The sequence below is a fragment of the Catharus ustulatus genome, chromosome 4 (genome assembly GCF_009819885.2).
Source record: "Catharus ustulatus isolate bCatUst1 chromosome 4, bCatUst1.pri.v2, whole genome shotgun sequence".
Classification (NCBI taxonomy): domain Eukaryota; kingdom Metazoa; phylum Chordata; class Aves; order Passeriformes; family Turdidae; genus Catharus; species Catharus ustulatus.
Window position 1 is genome coordinate 13,226,517 of NC_046224.1, and position 19,905 is coordinate 13,246,421.

Consider the following 19,905-nt stretch of genomic DNA (forward strand, 5'->3'; position numbering starts at 1 on the left):
TTTACAGGTATAAATGGTCTGCCTGGCTACTGATTTTTATCAAACTTAGTATCTTCACATCTCAACCCCTTTGTCATGTTTGTTTGGTCACCAATGGATACAAGAGCTTCAAGGAAGAACAGGCTGACAGCATCACTGCACAAACCTTGTGTCTTAGGGCTTCTGTCTTTTTCAAGACTGAGCTCTAGAAGAACACACCAAAAAGCACAGATGAAGTGAAAGGGAATTTTTCCCATGATATCAACATGGTTGTGACTTTGTGTCACATCCAGAGAATTCTATTGCTTCAGTGGAAGCCAGAACAGGTCAACAGTGTGTGCCGTTAATAAAAGCTATCTGTGCATGTATAGCAAAGCTATCTGGCCTGTGAGAGGTTTGCCTGGTGACCTTTGTTCAGTTCCTCCTAAGAATTGTCCAGGGAGAGGTATCAACACTCAAAAATCACATATGAAAGCTAATGCTAATTAACAATCTTATTATCCATCCCCAGAGATTTCAAAGACTAATGAGCTGATCTGAATCACAGACATATTGGCAGCAGACAGTATAGGAAGCTCTTACCTATGCTGAAGTGTTGTCAGCGTCTGTAGATTCATGTCTCTTTTGTGAATCTTAGCTAATCTTATCTAATTTATAATAAGTTAAACAAAAGTTATTTTAATTTATATATTAAACAATCTATATTAAATTTAAACTTTATATTGAATTTAAAGTGTTTAAAAACCCCTTGTTTATTAAGACAAATAAGAGAGAGTCTTCTGGAGCTCTTGTATTCAGGGAACTGGGTAAGGTAAGGAGACTAACACTACATCACAAAAATAGCTTTGTTTACTGCAACTTGTGATTTAGTAAGCAGGAGAAACACCAGCTGAGGCAAGAAAGTGTGGGCAGCTGAAGAAAAATTGAGGAGGAGGATTAGAGGTAAAACATATTTCTCTTCTTTACATTTCCTACAATCAATGATCATGTTTACCCAGTGTTCCTGCAGACAAGTGCGATCCTGGAGTAAACACCAACTTCAGAGAAGCTGAGCCTTCCCACTCTGGTCTGAATTTGTTCCATGGGGAAGCAAACTGCATCATATAACTGCATCATTTTGCTCATCCTCAAAGACAAAACAGTATCACCCATGGAGCATCCTTACACCTCATGTGAGACACTCTGAAAAGCCACCGAGGGCGACTCAGGGACCCTGGGAGCAGCTGTGGTGCTGGGCTCCCCACTGCAGGGCCAGACCTCTCAGCCCTGCCAGATGCAGGTTTACATCCATGCTGCAAACTACCTAGTCAACAATAAATTCAGATTTCTGCTATGCATGGCTAAGGACTCCACTAACAGAGTGTGAACACCACCTTTGTTCAAGGGGTGCTGATGCCAAAGAGGTGGATTATGACAAACAAGAAATTACAGGTTTGATTTTCAAAACTGTTCAGTGCTGATCTAACTCTGTTTCCACTGAAGCCAAAGCTGAATTTTCCATGGATTTCAAGATAGACAAGTACTCATTGCCTTAGAGAATATGCTTTTAATTTCACTTAAATGAGAATCAGCATTCATAGTAATATTTGTATTTCTGCAGTTATTTGTCAGCGCTTCTTCAACAATGGCAAACATAAACAAAAAACTCAATGCAAAATACATGGAAAAAAATCACCCAGAGGAAGATGAATGACTGGTTAAAAATTGATCTCAAAGCTCACAATGGAAGGTCACATCTCATAACAAATACATTCACTGTCACTGTGCTAGTTAAGACCAAAAATTCTACAATTATTTCTTGAATACCAGGAAAGCCAAAAAAATCAAGAAAGGGAGTAAGCAGGAGTACACAGAAGATGTACAGGCAGCTCAAACAAATTTTAGCTGCTTCAACTTTATCAGCAAAGAAAGCTATTTCTAGAAAGGAATTAAAGGTTGTATAAACCCCATAGTTGAGAGATTTCCTCAAGGTATATACAACTGTTGTATATACAACAGAAACACTCTCACAATTCAGTTACCAATCATCAAAACTATTATTTCCCAATTTACTGTTAGATGTTTAGAAGAAGAAAGAGAAATAAAAAATGTCTTGACATTGTCATCACAGCTAATAAATAATGTATCCTAAGAGTATAGGCAGAAAAAGTGCATTATGTAGGTTAGGGGAAATATCAAACACACAGCAAATCAATCTACAGGTCCTGTGCTCACCATCAGTAACTCATGGTCTCAAAGAAGTCACTCATTTTTTCTTTTACAACAGTCAAACAGCTTGATTATATGGGGCACTTACCTGATATGGATTGAAAGGGAAAGTTTGTTTTGACAACAGGACAATCACAGAAACATGTCTCTGAAATGTTACAATTATTCACTTATTAAGGCATCATCTGCCTTTTTTTTCCTTTGAAAATGTCAAACTTGAAACATTTTCTACTTTTGACTGTATTCTCAGTGTATTTTCTCTCTAAAATCTGGTCTGTAAAATTCTGCGACAAATCATTAGAAAATACTTGAAGGTAAAAGATAGTAATACATATGCTAATAATTCAAGTTAAGCTATTTTACTGGAACTTTAATTGGTACTAAATCAACAAATGATAACTTCTGTCTTTAAAATAAATTACCAAAAAACCCCTCTTGGTCATTCTTGGTTCATCAGAAATTCAGAGTGTTTAAAATTAGGTGCAGTAAATACTTGAGTATAGCTACTCTCAAACACTTGCTTTTTATAATGATGCTTACAATATGAATAATATATTTGTGTGATGTTCCAACTTATATCAAATGCAATAGTTACCAGACTGTGCCTGTGCAAATGGGCTCTAGACTTAAAGGATCAATGAAATGATTAATTACTAAGAAGAATCCTTTTCTTTTAAATGCCAAACTTCTTAATGCTTTGAAAATAAGAAGCCCCAATATGCACAGAAACTCTTCAGTCAGGAAGAACTCAATATTCTTCAAATTACAGACTACACTGGCAGAGTACTCTGACTGTTTTGTGCAGACTGTGAGATCAGGTTAGATAATTTCATTACATCCAGGGTGATTTTCTGCTCATGGCTTTGTGCATACGTACATGAAGTTGACACAGCCCGTCCCTGCAGGTGGAGCAATCCAAACAAAGCTGAGGTTTGTGGTTGGGAGATGGCTCACATGGGATGCAACCACGCTGCACATGAACTGGTTTCCAAACTGGTGGTCAGACATAATTCCTAGGAGAAAGACACAGAGGGAGGAAACAGTAGCACGTGTTAATGGCTCATTGCAAGGTGCTAACAGGCCGAGAAATGCATCTGCCATGTGTGTTTCATCATGGCAACACAAATGAAAAAACCCCAGGGGCGAGCCATCAAGTAATTAGAATTAATGCCAATGAAAATACTGGAGCTGGCCTTTGCCTGAGCCAAGGCTGACTCTGCATCTACTGCAAGGCTCTGTGTTTACTGCTTAGTCTTCATGACGCCAATACTAGAGGAATTATTTGCATTTTTGAAGGAGGAGCTGGATCGCAGCTACTGTACATCAGTTATTCCATTCCTCATTTTCACCCATGACAGATCAAAAAGAAAATAACACCTGAAGCAAAAAAAGTCCTATTTTAACAAGAAAAATGAAGCTCTTAGAGAGAGGTATTATCTCTTAGTAGACATCTATTTGGAAAAAGAAGATGAGCTCTGGATTCATGAACTCTTCTGATCTGAAATTAAAGCAGCAACCTTCCACAGTTTTACCAGCACACATTGATTTTTTTAAAATTTCTTTTTCATACACACCTCTAATACATGAATGAATGTAAATCATTCCCTCTGGAGTTCACTTCAGTTCATCATTAGACAAAAGAACTGTGTTTTTAACATAAAACATGTCTGACAGCAATCTTTCTCCCCTTGGACCCCTTTTGTAGTTTCCTACAAAGCAGTGCAAACTTGGTTGTTTGTTTGACACGCTTTGGCTTAAAGGAAGGCAATGATCCAGAATGGATCACTACACCTTTGCTCCTAGTACATGAAAGAGGAAATGATGAAACTATTCTTTTAAATGCAGTTATCAGAAGTGAATGCCTTGTTCCAGGTTACTTCAAATATTGAACCTTCATTTCAGAAAACAGTGGCAGGGGCTGAAACTTTGCCAATAGGATCAAAAGGAAAAGGCAACGGGAGCAGGCACCACTGTGCTCAAAAAGGTCACTGTCAGCTATTTGATGATTGCATCTCAAAGCACATAGTGGCTAGTATTTCCCAAATTTGCTTGTTGCAATTCAAACAACAGCAGAGAAATAAAATCCATCTCTGACTCCCAGAATCTTTCATTACTGGGTTTTTGGTAACTCTCCTGTAATGTAAATGCAGCAATTTCTTGTAAGGCCCCAGAGATTCAGGAGTGGAAGGAGTTTGCGAGTGGGAATTTACATCAAGGAGAGGGATAAATCCTTCCTAATGCAAACACACTGCTTCACCTGGTGTCCCCAGGGAAAGGTGCCAGCAGCACCTGGCATGGAATGGGGGCTGTCTCCCAACCAAACCATTTCACATTTTATAGACAAAAAGCAATGTTTGAAATCCCAGTCAGGGACTGGTGAGGATGACAGACTATAGCTCAAGGTTATGGATGTTATTTATCCTCAGGGCTATGAAATTCTAATCCAGCTTCAGTTTTTGAGGGGAGAAATGAGCCACAGTGAATTTAAGTGATCCATCCCAGGAGTGACAGGAGGCAGCAGGTGATGGTAGTGATGCCTGTATCTTTTACAAATAACCACAACCTCCTCATTCAGGGTTTTTCAGTTAGTTCCCCACTGAGAATCCACATGAGATTTTCTGTCATTCACACAGTCACAGCTCAAATCCCCAAATAATGCTGAAGCTCACCATGTCAGGATAGTCACAGAGAAGGCTCAAGCTCTTCTGAATGGAGCCTCTTTTCTGGAGATGGGCAGTGGGGAAATCCAGAGAGGTGGTACTTTCCTGACTCTTCTTCATTGCAAGAGACTAGATACAGATGAGGTTTGGCCACTTGCCATGCTGTGTTGCTTTATTTACCTTTCTTGGCTAATTGAGAGGGGTAGCAGTGGGGAAGGATTCCTTAAGGAATCCCACTTGACTGGTGCCCAGGCTCACTGCCCTGCTCTCACTGCTGGAGTCTTCCAGCAGTGCTCTGCTGGGACAGGTGTGTCCAAAAATACACCCAGAGAGGTCTCTCTCAGAGCAAATGCTATTTAACTGCTTTGCCCAGGGGGTCAGATGGTAACTCTGGTTCTTTCCCAAAGCCTGTCCCTCTCTCTGTGACTTCAGCTCTGCGGGCTGGGGTCTTGGGGCTGCTGCAGAGCACCAGCTCTCATCTGTCATCATCCCTGCTTGTGCAGTGGGAAACAGCAAAACTCAGACTATTAGGGTAATTAAATAACAGATCCTGTCAGGGGAGAAGCAGGGACAGCCCTTCAGCTTGAAGAAATTCCCCCTTCTCCAGAGCCAGCCAAATACAGGGGAGGATAAAGGCTGCCCTAACACATCCCCCAGCCAAGGGACAGGCAGAGCAGCTTGGGAAATGTGACTGCTTCCCTGCTTGGCAGCAACCTGTGAGTTAATGAATTCCCTGGGTTTCAGGCAGTATACTACAAAAATGTGTCTAATACATCAAACACATACAACATCTGTGGAGAATTTCTTTTTCCTTTGATTTAAAAAAAGAACAATTCTGCAGTTACTAGAATAAATTCTAAACAAGGAAAGAAAACAATTCTTTTTTTTTTCAGAAAACAGTCAATGAATAGTACAACAGTCATGCCCAATTTTGTAATTTTATCACCATGTTATCTTTATATTTTATTAATAATTTATTATTATAGTTTTACAATAACAACCACCCTCCTCATCTACTGGACATTTACTGAGTACATGAACTCCATTTAGGAGTTCAGAGGTTTCATTTAACAACAATTAAATACTGGAACTTCAGTGAGCGACAGCAGTATTTTAAAACTTTTTTGATGCTTAAATTCCAAGGTTTCCTATTGAAAAGGTGAATATAAAAATGATAAAAATGCAAAAAACAATGTAAAATTCAGTCGAGACCAAGAACTTGCTCAATTAAGGGCAAAGTAAGTTATTTCAGCCTTTTGCTTCCAATCTTTTTGCAGTCTCTCGGAATGGAAGGCAACTCCTCCCTTCTCCAGCCCCTCTCCAAACTGGGAAGCTGCTTCTCAGACTGTTTGTCCCATAACAAATCAAAGAAAAAAAGTGAAATAACATTCTTCCACAAAAATTTAAATTACTATGAGACAAGCTTGATTATACAGCAGGTCTAAGAAGAAAACTGGATCCTGTGTGTGCCTCTGACATCTTCAGAGTGGCTCAGGTCAGTATTGTGTATAAGCATCTCCCTCAAACCCTGGTGACCAGTGCAACTACATACACTCAAGTCCAGTGTTTACAAAACTAATAATCTTTAGGCAAAAATTTAAGGTCTTCCTGTATAAAGCTCTATAAACCTTCAATGAAAAAACCCCAAAAAAACCAAAAACAACAAAAAAAACCCGCAACCAACCAGTGTTTCCATTGACTTAATGAACACTGAAATGTCAGTTTTGTGGAGGTACCCATCCACAGCTCTAAAGCATGCTGCATGCAAAGAAGCTGTTAGCATCTCTCTGAACTCCTTTTGCCTTGGTTTTTACAGCATGCACTCATCATAATGACATGATTCAGACATCTGCACTTTCTGGATTCTCCAGCCCCTAACATTTCTGAGGTTTTAGGAGTCTCAGTATAATCAGTATAACCATTATAACCTTTCAAATCCCAGACATGCTTTGTACCTGCCAACAGCACTGCTAGGAGAGGAGTAAGACATTCTCAGTCCCTCTCAAGAGGGAACTCAGCAGCTGTTTTTATTGTGTAAACTTTAAAAAAATGTGCTTAGCTCTATCCAGTACACTATCTATAGTGACTGAATAAAAGAACTGCTATGTGAAGAGGTAGATTTCAAGAGCCAAAAATTAATACAAGAAATGCAGGGGTAGAAAGGAAAAGCTTAGGTATTCTTTTCAATGAAGTCAGATGGAAAATACTTTAATCTTTAAATGTTTAAAATTATTGATAATCAGAACCACTAGTCAGGCTGTAACAGCTAATGCAGGAAAATATCTTGCTTCTTTTATAAGATGGCACACACAAAGGTGAGTGAGATGTGAAAACGGTGCTCCACAAATGCCCAAATTCAGGTGTTGATCCTGAACTCATTATTACTTCCACCTTGTTGTGTAGCTTCTCCAAAAGGGAGAACCATAGATTACAGCAGCCATTCTCCCATTTGGGCCACTGGAAGACAAAAGATGGTACTTTCTACTGATAGAGCTTGAAAAGCATCTAATGCTACAGAAAAATGCAGGAAAGAGTCACATCATTCTCTGCTTTTTAAGTCTGAGAAATGTGGATCTGCAACACCTCTGACCTTTGCCCTATGTTATGGAACTACATAATTTTCTGTATTACAACATGACACATCCTCCTTAGAAAACAGTTTTCTAAACCAGAACTTCATACAAGGAGCTCATCTGCATGTCAAGGTCCTTGGTAAACCCTTCCTTAAAGCTGAGGCTCAACAGAATTTCCAGTGATGAACCAGATGGCAGTCAGCATACAATTTCCTATTTATTTCATGAATTGAGTATGATATTAAATAGAGTGAATGTTAAATACATGTGTAGAATGAATGATCACGTTTTGGCTTTGCTGCTTCTAAACTGATTATCTGCTACATGCTTCCATTTTCAAAGATCTGTGTGAGTGACAGCAAAATGCCAAACATAAAATATTGATGAAATTCCAAGAAGAAAAAGCTCTAAGTAACAAAATAACCCTGGCATTTCTGAGAAAGCAATAATTCCTGATTAGGAGATAATGAATTTGAGTCATAAACAGACATTTTCAAATTAGATTTTGCATTATGTAATAACAAAGTACCTAGTCCTAGGAACCATCTTTTCCCCTGGGAAACAGCTGGAGGTCTACATTCTCTATCCAGGTTCTAGCACCTCAAAGGGAGATCCACAAGGTAAGCACAGATCTGTCTGGTATTACATAGCAGGGAATTACACAAAAGGGATTGTGCCTGAAACCACCTCCTGTGCTGAGTCCCACGCTGAAGTGGCCAAACAGAACTTGCTGCTTGTTTGTCCATGCACCAGGGACATGCTCTGAGGTGTCACAGTGAAGTTGAGACAGACAGGGCTGGTATCCCCACCAGCCCTTTACCTGGCATTCCCACCACTCCTTTACTCACAAACTCTACATACCTTCTTTTACAGACCTTTTTCTCACACAATTCTGACTGCTTCTCTTATTGGCAGCCACACACTGTACTGACTCCTTGTCTTACAGGCAGCTCCACACAGCTCTGACTCCTGCTTTCGTTCTGCATGGCTGGCTAGCCCCAAGCTGTCCCTTCCCAGCTGCCTTACCCTGTCTGTCCCTCACACAGCATCTTCTCACCTTATCTGTCCCTTACACAGCCACATGTCCCTCACCTCCTCACAGCACAGCCAGCAGCCTCCTTGTCTTACTCCAGCAGACTCTTGGTCTCAAGCTCCAATTCCAACTACAAGTGCCTGTAACTATGGCCAGCTATCCCACTCCTTTTCATCCCCCAGGCTCATTGGGCAGGCACAGATGTTTCCACTCCTTGGTGATCAGCACAGCTGCAAGTCATTGGGGAAGATTCTCTCTTGCACTATCCTTTCAGTCAAGTTACCAAAACTGAGGGGAAAGGTAGGATGATTTTTTTTTTTTTTTTTCAAAATGGAAAGATGCTGGTAGCCATTTTTAAAAATTGTTATCAATTAATCACTTTGGTAGGGAGGTTATGCCCACAGTCTCTCCTTTCCAGAAGCACATCCTCTTTATGTAATTGAAGGTCAGTCATACAGAGAGGTGCCCCCACTCTCCTGTCACATGTCACTCAGATGCAGGAGTGCTGGGACAAGTGACAACTTCGTGGGTTCTAACAAGGAGCCTGGTTCCTCAGTAAAATCCCTGCAGAACCCAGCTCCTCCTGCAAGATAAAGGGAAGCTGTGTGCCTCCCCACATTACCTGAGGTGCAGCAGAGGCTGCAGCACACCTGGACTAGTGGCTGGCAAAACCCAAACTCACAGAGAAGGAAGTGAAGACCTTAAGGAACATTTTAGGATAAAATCTGAATGTATATAGACATAAAGTGCTATTTACAGCTGCTAAAGCTGCAGCTTTCAAACCACACTTTCAGAGGTAGGAACTTCCCTTTGTCCTCTGTATCTTCAGATGTTTAAAAGACCTTTTTGAGCCTTTCCTGTACGCATATGTAAAAATGAAATGTATGTTTTCATAGAATGCTACAGAGAGTGAAATAATGCCATAGTTTTAGTTACTAGAAGAATATTTGAGCAATGGCCTTAAACAATTATGAACTCCTTTCAGGACCCTGCAATCTAAGTCTTTAAATTTTAGAACTAGTGATGGGAAGAATATCAAATTGCTTCCTAATTTTGGTGGGTTTTGTCTTTAAAAAAACAAAAAATCCCAAACATGTTTAAGGAAAACATCAATAATCTGTGTTAAAAGGGACCATTGGGAACAAAGAAATATCTGGAGCTGGTAACTATAAAGCATGAACACAAATGTGCAGTTAGGAGCTCATGCAGTTTCAACCCAAGCAAGTAGCCAGCTAAAGGTTTCTAAATTACACCTGTAAGCTCCTTTCAACTGGAGTAAAAGTGCAGAATATGGCCCTAAGTGAACTGCACCCACCCAGCTGAAATACGTGGCTGCCAATTGATTTTTGGGGGGTGATTTCGTTCTGCTTCACAGGAAATAACACATCTCATTTGACAGAGTGTAACAGACTGCTAAAGCACTTGGTAGCCCTTGTGATCAATTAAGGGTCAGGATGGTTTGATAAATTATTAAACAGTATGAAGAAAGAAAAGACCAGCAACCGACAGACACATTCTTCCACCCAGCAATATGTTACCTTTATCTTTCTTGAATATCTTATTTGTTTCAATATTATTATTATTAATACTACTGCTTCACTATTAAATAATAAATCCTTTCACTATCTGCAGTGCTGGGGGGAAAATACCATCCACATGTTAATCAGAACACTAGGAAAAAATCCAGATATGTGTATAAAGCCTAATAAAATCTGTCACTAAAATCCATAAGTCCTTCTGTGGCCAGGAGACAACCAGAGGCTGGATACAGCAACTTGACTCTTCAGAGGGTACCACTGTGCTGAAGTGACTCACACTTGAGATAAGAAGCATAGGTTTTATGACCTTTTTCCCCACATGTGAAATTCAAATGAATTTTCTTTATAGTTCTGAAAACAATGATTTATTGCTAGTTCACATTTGAATTACATTCACAAACTGGGATTCAGGGAGGAAACAGTTCAGTTTAAAGCTTTTTAGTGCTTCTCTTGCTTACAAGAGAAGCACTTTATATCCACATTTGTGAATATTTACTGAAGCAAGCCCTTCACTAGAAACGCAGGTTTGAAGGAATGAACCACTAATGAACACATCTTTTAAAATTTGCTCTGAAAGAGAGGATATATTTTTGCTTAATCTCCCTTTTAATGTTCTTCTTTAAAGGGATTGTTAACCAAAACTTTTGAGCAGCCTTTTGTTAGGACCCACTTAGAGTTATAATTTCATCTCAGGGATTTGAGTATCAGTCTCATTAAACCTAACAGGAGCTACACATATGGAAATTGTGGAGCATGGGCAAGAGAATGTCCCCTTTCTATAGCATAATTCCCAGCACACTGATGAGTCCCTAGTGTAATGTGTGATTTGGCTCCATGAGCCAGGGGAATGGGGTGAGACTCTGGTCTGCAGAGTGTTGGTGGTTTCAGGCCATTGTCAGAAGGGATGAGAAGACAATTTAGTGCTGATATCTAAGTGCTCCACAGAGAGCAGCACAGCACTAAGTGCTCCAAGGCAAGTAGATTTAGTAACAGTAAACAGAGACCAGCAGTAATATAAATAGAAAATGCTAATAAGTTACTGTGTTGCTGAAATATAGAAGAAGAAAAAAATTCCATTTCCAAGGGCTTGGGCCAAAATCTATTTTAAATGTTTTTCTAATAGTCCCAGCATGTTTTATAATAGCAACTTATATATATTTCTTTATAGACCTGTTAGGTCCATACCTTCATTCTGTACTTTTCACAGTTTCTATTTTAGCAAAGAATTCCAGTTTATGCTGTTGAAGGAAAGCAACTGTCCCTGGTGTGCATCCACTTTTTTTATTTTTAAATTGTTACTGTATTTGACTGGTGTCTCATCCATATGAGCAGCCTCTTGTACAACTTCATAAAAATATTGCATTGTTCTGAATCTTTCACTTTGCAAACGTAAATCTTTGTCCCGTGAGCCAATCATCAGACACTCAGCTTGATAAAGCTTATACCAGTGACAAATGGGACAAAGAGACACCTTGTTATCACACCAGACATCTGCTCCCACCAGACTCATTGTCAGAGCCAGCAGCAACCACATCCTTCTCCTTGCAGCAGCGACAATTCACCAAAGCAGCACTGGAGCCCCTGGAATTGCCCTGAATTTGCTTTAGCAGAATGAAACTCTGAACCAGCAGTCTTAGCTGACAACTCCATCCTGACCTGCTCATCTAAACAAAGCCAAGAACCAACCAAACCTCCCTGCTGACCAGAGCAAAGAGCAGCAAATAACACATTGTTGTGCAGTAACTAGAAAGTCACTGCAGAGGACAGTAAAAATATAACTGCCCAACACTCATCTCTAAACACATGCATCCTGATTGGATCTATAAAGAATCTATAAAGCACCAAGTTTGTTTTTTTTTTTAATAAAGCAGTCTTCACCCCAGACTCAGCTAGCTGGTCTGAGTGGTTTGCCGTGACAACGTCCCTTCTTGTCTGTATGGTTGCTGGTAACACCTCCTGGTATCCTGCTTGCTCTACTATAGCCTAGCATGACTAATTAGAATAATGGCTTTACCTACAAAAGCCTAAGCCTGTCTTTAATTTATTTTAAATGAACTTAATGGTTTCTGGCAGCAGCCTGCCTTGTAACACATTTCCTCTATTTTGATCCTTCGCCCACAGCCATGTTTTGCATTTGCCTGCATTGCTGTCACTGCCTCAGTCACCACAGGACCCACTCAGCACCTCATATCTCAGTTGCACTTGCACTGTCCCTAATTACTCCTTATATCTCTGTTATCAACACTACTGCTGAACTCTGATGCTTTAAAATTGATAGTTTCCTCCAAGGCAAATTAAGTCAGTCAAACCAATCAATAACGATAACTACATAATGAAACCAGAGGGACTTCCATATAAATCTTTCCAGATGGAGTCTTTATCATTTGCAGACATCTCTTCTTGTTTTGGAGTGATGTTGTTATGGAAGTTATCCTTTTTTATCCCCGATTCCTTATCTCAGACGATCTGAAAGTCAACTTGAAACCATATTGTGTTGTCTGGGCCAGCTGGGATAGAGTTAGTTTTCTTCCTAGTGCTGTGTTTTGGATTTAATATGAGAATGGCATTGATAACACACTGATTTTTCAGTTGTTGCTCATAGTGCTGACCCCTAAGTCAAGGATTCTCAGTGTCTCATGCTCTGCCAGGGAGCAGGTACACAGAAACCAGGAGTGGCCAGGACAGCTGACCTGAACTGGACAAAGGGATATTCCACATCATAGGATGTCATTCCCAGTCTGTAAACTGGGGGGACTTGGCCAGAAGCTGCCAATTTATGCTCAGAGATGGGAGGGGCATTGGTCACTGGGTGATGAGCAGTTGTATTGGGCACTATTTGGTTTCTTCTCCTCAGGTTTTATTCCCCTCTCCCTTTCTTCATTTTCATTATTATTATATTTTACTTTATTTCAATTATTAAACTGTTCTGATCTCAACCCATGATTTTTACCTTTTTCTGATTCCCTTCCCCATCCCATGGAAGGGGAAGGGGGTTGGACAGTGAGCAAGTGGTTCACTGTAGTTGGAGTCTGAGGTAAAACTATGTGTACAAAACCCATGGACTGTCCCTCATCAGGATCAACTGCAGCATCTCCACAGAGCTGGAGACAAGAGGCACTTTGCACTCAGAGGAGCAGTCCTGCAGGTGCTCCAGGTCTCCTGATCTCCCTTCCCACAGCTGGGCTTACAGCAGCCTCAGCAGCAGGGTGATCCATCTAAGCCCTGCCACAGCCCCAGGTGCCCTTGCTGGGACACTGAAGGGATCTGTGGCACAGCCAGCCCCACAGTCTCTGGGAGGAGGCTTTTGGGACAGCTGAGCCTCACAAAAGCCCATCTGCTCTGGAAAGATGGCAGGAGAGATGCATCTGTGAGGGCAAAGCCAGCTGAGGTAATGACAGGCTGTGGTTTTATCTCCATACATTTACAAATGTCCAACCACTAACGCATGTGCCATTTGTACTTACATTGTCTGCAGCACTGTCATCAAGATGTTTGCCTTTTTTCAGCAGCTGACACCAGTGACACAATAGTGCTGGTTTGCTACAAATCCCTCAGAATTCACAAATATGAAATCTAGAACCGTGAAGTTGCATAAATGGGTACCATGGCCATTCTCAGCCTCTGTGAAGAGCAGAGCAATCACTGACCAAGTTGGTGGGAGAGGTAAGGGAGAAGTGGGGCTGGAAAAATGGTGTTATGGATTGAATGGAGGGATTTCAATTAAAATTGTCAATCTCCAGAAATTCTTTTTTTGAAACTGTGCTGAAATTCAATGCTACTGGCATTGAATAATCCACCAGTGTCTCTGTCCAGACCAAACTGGTGGTGGAAGGAAGCACAGTCCTGCACACCACCTGTATGCTCCACAGGTATTCTGATGTATCAGAATATCAGATGTATATGACAGATTTTCCTCCTCTGAGGCCACAGATCTATTACATTGATAGCTTTTATAGCATAAATATAGGTTTTATAGCATGATAGCTTTCAGAAGGCAATAGGTCTGGGCTAAAGCATTCCTGTGAGTGTGTGCTCTGTGTGCTGTGTACCAGCAGCAGGATGTGGGACCCCAGAGGGACAGCCAGCCTGGCTGAGACCTCGTCCCTCACCAGCACCTGACTGACCTCCAACAGGGTGGCCTCAGGCAGTCTCACCTCACTGCCACCAGAGAAATGCACATGGGGAATAGAGGCAGAAGTTCTGATATTCAGGTACTCTGTAAAGCTGGAGTGTGAAAATCCAACTATTTCCCTGATACACAATGGTTTACACATGCTTCCTTTCATCACCAAAACAGAAATATGAACTGTGATCTGTGGACTTTTTGTGGCATTTTTGGGAAGGGGAAAAAAAGAGAAAAAGAAAAACTCCTTTTCTGCAAACACACAAAAAGTTGATTTAATTCTCTATGCATCTTTAACATCTTTTTTACCATTTACAGGACAAAACAGAAAATCTGGCAGTTGCTCCCTTTCTTTTGTAAAATGTGCAGTAATTTATTTTGCCTCCTGGTTTATCTTAAATAATGCAACGATGCAATTCTTTGCAGTTTCCTAATGCCTCTCCCCCACTGGTCAGCAATGGACCACAATGCTGAGAGTATTACAAAGAGAAGGGCAGCATAGTCAGCAGGATGAATTTCTGCCCACTGAAGGCAGCATGGCACCCATAAGAAAAAAGTCCTAAAAAAATGTATTGCAAGCTAACAAATGTGAACAGCATCAAAAATTTTGAGGCAACAAAACCTAAAAAAAAGTTTTACACATCAAAAGAAGCAAAAATAATCACAGCCAGCAAGCTCAGAAGGAGAGTAAATTATTTTACTAATTCATTCTTACAGTGCTACTTTTACTCTAGTGACAAAAAAATCACCCATGAAAAAAAACTGATGCATTGCCCCCTGCCATATGGTATATATTGATATACATACCCTAGACAGAAAACTGTAACACTGCAGTTTTGTTTCTATCTCACAACACATACAGTCAGTCGAGTCACAAGAATGCAAAGTAATGCTGCATTTCATTCCTTTCCTGAAACTTACTTCTAGACAAAACATCATCAATCCTCAACATGCACAAGCACTTCCAGATCAGATATAAGAAAGGCAAGTAAAAGCAGGCTACCAAGAACAGTAACCCCCTTATAAACTATCAGTCAATGTTAACTGAAACTCCTGGACAAACAGACTGCAGTTATTGAACTCTGTGTCCTCACAAGAGCACTTCATGATTAAATGGTAAATGCTGATCTCCTGCAGACATTTCTATGGGATCTTAAAATAGAGTCCTGGGGGTGCTGCCACGAAGCTGGAGCTGGGCTGGCCCAGAGGCAGGGCAGTGTCCCCCAGAAGGGCACACACTGCTCCACACACCTGCTGGAGCTGCAGCCCCTGCTGTGCCTGGTGCCCTATGCACTCATGGAAAACAAAATTAAAACAGAATACAGTACTCACATCTGAAGCCTAATCAAGGTTCATGTGATAGCAGCCAATGTAACAATGTGCTTGAAAATTAAGTGTGCTACAGAAATACTACATGACTTCTGAATCAAGTCATGGTTTTGCTGAAAAAAAGTAAGCTTTATCCAGACTTATGGAAATATGAGGACACCACCAAACTAAAGATCATATGTAAGAAGGTCTGAGTTGCATTTCAGAATTTGGGATGCAAATGGAAAAAATATTTGGACTCCAGATGTGGGGTGAGAGTGTGAGCAGAGCATCCCAGGTGCTCCTATTGCATCAGCTAGATGCTTGAATTTCATCTTAAACCTTGCTTGCTTCAGTTCCATGAATGAACACTTAGCTGAAAGCTCGCCTCTCCCAGCTGATGCCCCCCACTGTGGTTGTAGTAGGATAAATGTTCCAAGATTATACTGTGGATTTAAAAAGGGTTTAAAAAATATGCTAAGTCAAAGCAACACCCAAGGGACTTACACTAGGGAGCTGCAGTCCCATTAATGTATAAAGAGAAGGCTAAAAATGTAAAGATAAAACATGGCTCTGCTTTTTGACATGCTAATCTGCACTTAAAAAGAAGAATACCTTGAAGACCTCCAGCTCTACTGGCAAGTTCTCCCCTTCATTATTGTTCTGCAATGAAAAAAGTGTGTGTTTCACTCCAGGAGAAATTTAACTTTATATCTCAGTGTCTCAAATACATTTTTTCTTGTTGAAGGCAGATTAGCAGTTTGGAAATGAGAAGGTTTCCTAATTTACATTAATTTCAGCACTGCCATGCATGCTAATTGAGGTGTTTTCTTCTTGGACTTCCACATACTTTGCAGTTGTAATTTTCTGTTGCACACTGTAACATCAGCTCTCACAAATATCAGTCCTTCTCCACATGTCCATGTTCTCTAACCTGGCACTGATTTTCCTGGAAGGCATCTGTTGATTTATGAATGGAGATAGTGCTTCTGGATCCTGTTGCTCATTGATAAAATAGTATATAAATGATATTTCTGGTAAATAAATCCTTACCAAATCTGCATAGGTTAGGGAGTTCCCAATTGATTGACAGCTTTGGCCAAATACGCCAAATAGTGTGATCTGGATAGAACGTGGCATCCTAAAGCTGACTAACAGGGAGTTATTTGTACAGGGTCCAAATCACCACTGAGGAAGGATGTTGTACTGCTTAAGCTGCTTCTTGGGTAGATTGAAGCCATGTCTGTGAATCCAAAGGGTGACAGAGCCATTCCAGAGGGAGGCTGAGACAGCACCATGGTGGCCACCTGGGGAAGAAGCTCCATGTCCACAAGTTCACAAAGACATGGAGGAGTGGGAATGCCTGTGTCCTGCTTCCCCCAAAAATATTCATAGAACATCTGTGATCACAGATCACATCTGTGGCTGTAATGAATTTATATACTCCATGCTTCTAACACTGCCTGGTATTTATTTTGCAATTTATCTCAACAAATCACCATACTTCACTTTGAAATAACTTCCGTAATTAGTTTTCCACCCATTTTTCATGTAAATGTTTTGAAATACAAACACTGCACAACTGGAGCTGCAGGTTGTCCTGGCAATACATCAAAAGCTCCAGGGCTGCCAATACTGTGTATATGGGTGTACTATTTTTCTGGGGTGATACATACAGTTTTATTGTCTCTTACACAGGTCTATGCAGTGTGGTACAAAGTACAGATAGCTCTTTGGAAATTACATCTAAGCTTCAAACACATAGCCATAGAGACATAGTGATGATGGAAAGACCAAAAACATGCAATATGATATTCAATTTTTTAAATACTTCTTTTTCCCTTGTTCATTCTTAAATAATATATTTAAGAGATCATTTAAAATAGCAAATTAAGGAAATAAAGCATTTTATCACACACAAAGACCCTCACACTGCATGACATAAGCACAGATGTGTCCAACCCATATCAATAACTTATGCCTCTTGAACTAGCTATCTTAAGATAGTTAAGTTTGGTTATGCTGAAATCACTTTTCTTAATAATTAGACTCCTGTAAGCAGCTCCAAATTAGCTTTCTGCTAATTTCAGTTTACATCAGCTACTGATAAGAATTTATAAAATTGTAAAACTTATGTAAAGACTGAGTAAACACTTGAGCCCCTGATAACTCCCACAGGAAGGGTCCAGACCACTTGAACTTTAGATGCATAATGAGGCAGTCCTCACACAGCAAATTACTGCAGTCCTTTTATAAACAACATGGAGAGAGGGGTGCTTGTGATGGGCTCCACAGAAAGCTACCTAGAGCATATGTTCCATTCAGTTTTCAAGAATTCTTTGATAATAAGGATCACACAGAGCAAAAACTTAATATAGGCAACAAAAAGATGGTGATCGCTATAGTCAGCCCTACAATACAACTCTCTCCAAGAAAATGAAGGAAATAAATAATTTTCTTGCTAGCAGGCACCTTTTACTGTACTATCAAAAAAGGACTCTTGATAGAGATAACAGCCTGTGAGCTGAAACAAATTCCCAAAATTCACTGCAGATACGGCATTCAGAACTTTAAATCTTTTTATAACTAATTCTACTCTGCAAATGGCAATTTTTGAAGACATGTAAGGTGTGGATTACTTCTGGAGAAACATGCCATTAGGGATAGCTACCTCAGTAAATTTAATTTACTTTCAAAGTGGGGGAAAAAAGTAAGATTTGCTGGAAAATTGGTCAAAGAACAACATAATTAACATAAAGGCTGAATTGGAGAGAGGCCATGATATATCTCTGAACACTAGTGGGTGAGGCAGGCTGGTTTTGGTGCTCTCTGGTGTGGTTTGAAATCATGAAGGTAACAAAAGATGCTATATTAATACAGAAAACTTGAAAATAACCTTCAAGACAAATCTTTGCTGCTGAAGGGGATCGTTTTAATGTGATGTTTTATTCATAAAAATTGAATGTATGACTGTATTCAAAGCTGAGGCTGAAATGTCTCAGAGCATTTGGACAAGAAAGTAGCAGCTCAATGACTACATCTGTACAAGTATGGTTGTAGATATAAGTGTGCTCCACATCAGTATAGGTCATCTTACAGAAAAAAATGAATCAGCTAGTACAGTGTCAGATATCTTTATCCTGTTAGAATTGGATCTCTGCTGGAGAATATATCAGTTTGATCACAGCTTCCTTCCTGGAGCTCATGTTGTTCCATCAGTGCTTAGTTTTTGTGCATAAAATACATCTCAAAATCCAGTATATCATTGAAAAACTTATTTTAGAGCTTCTGAGACTTCTGTCTGGAGGTTATTCCCTGAAGAAAAGCCTTTCTTTGGTCAGATGGTCTAAGCAGGAATAGCAGCACTTTTGCTTTGAGGCTTATGCTTTTCCCATGGAGCTTTACTGAGCTCTAATGGCATGGTCATGCAGCTCTTCCTCATAACTACTAAAAGAAAGAACATCCTATTCTTCAGTCCCTTCTGAAGGGCCACCAATGGATTGTGTTACATTCAATTAAATAATGCAGCTGTGCCACATATTGTAGTGCATTCCAGAAGTGTTGACTGTGAATTGAAGGCTAACTTACAAACTTTTAATTCACTTTGTGAAAACTCAAACCAAACTCAACACCTGATTCTTGGGCTAATTTTTCACACTTTGATTTAAACAGCTTCATTTGAACAGTCAATTACTCTGGTCTCAAGCTTACTTCTCCCTCACTCCCATTGCTTCAGCAAACATCCTTCCCCTCAACATCTCTACCATCCCATTCTTTCTACTCTGCTTCCACACTGTCTGTAGACCTCAAATATCCCTTTCCAGATTTTCTCTGCAACCCGTCCCTTCCATCTTTCCTCAAGTAGCTCTCAAATTTCAGTCCTCATGACAGGACTGCAGAACAGAGCTACCTTCACCTTCCTTCTTGAGAAGAAGTGGAGCTAAGTAAATATCAAACTGCTAGTTCCAGGGCAAGCCCCCAGGGCTCACAAAATCCAGCATATATTGGTCATAGTTTTTTCTGTCATCAATTTTCTCAGATTGATACACTCACAAAATCGAAGAGTTTCTGTACAAACCTTTCAAATCCTCATCTGACTTCTGGAAATAAAATGACCCACAAAGAATGAAAAATGTCATTTCATTACAATGTGCTGTCACTAAAAGAGCACCTTTCCCTCTGTTGTTCAGCCATTTGGCTGAAATCTGCAGAATTCCAGTTTGGCTCATGACAATTGTTGATTCTCTTTGTGTCATCCCCATTATTTGAAGGGCTTGTTGTTTTCAATGTCATCTGAACATAATTGGTCTATGTTGTAATTAAACTTTGATCAAGTTTTTAATGGGATCTCAGAGGAAAACAGTATTTGACTAACATGTATTATTCTGCATGTATTAATCAAGTGAATTCTTGTTTAACTGACGGAATTTCACATAATAGATACTCTTCTCCATTGTTAATTAGCAGAGCAGAAAAATAATAT

General features: G+C 40.1%; 1 protein-coding gene across 3 annotated transcripts in view; it reads right to left on the reverse strand.

Moving 5' to 3' along the window:
• The window catches only part of RELN (reelin), a 276,431-nt gene that overhangs the window by 194,605 nt on the left and 61,921 nt on the right, over positions 1-19,905 (reverse strand). For all 3 annotated transcript variants that reach the window (XM_033056990.1, XM_033056991.1, XM_033056989.1), the window contains exon 3: positions 3,065-3,200. In XM_033056990.1, coding sequence (XP_032912881.1) covers positions 3,065-3,200 — 136 coding nt within the window. The remainder of the gene's footprint in view (positions 1-3,064; positions 3,201-19,905) is intronic.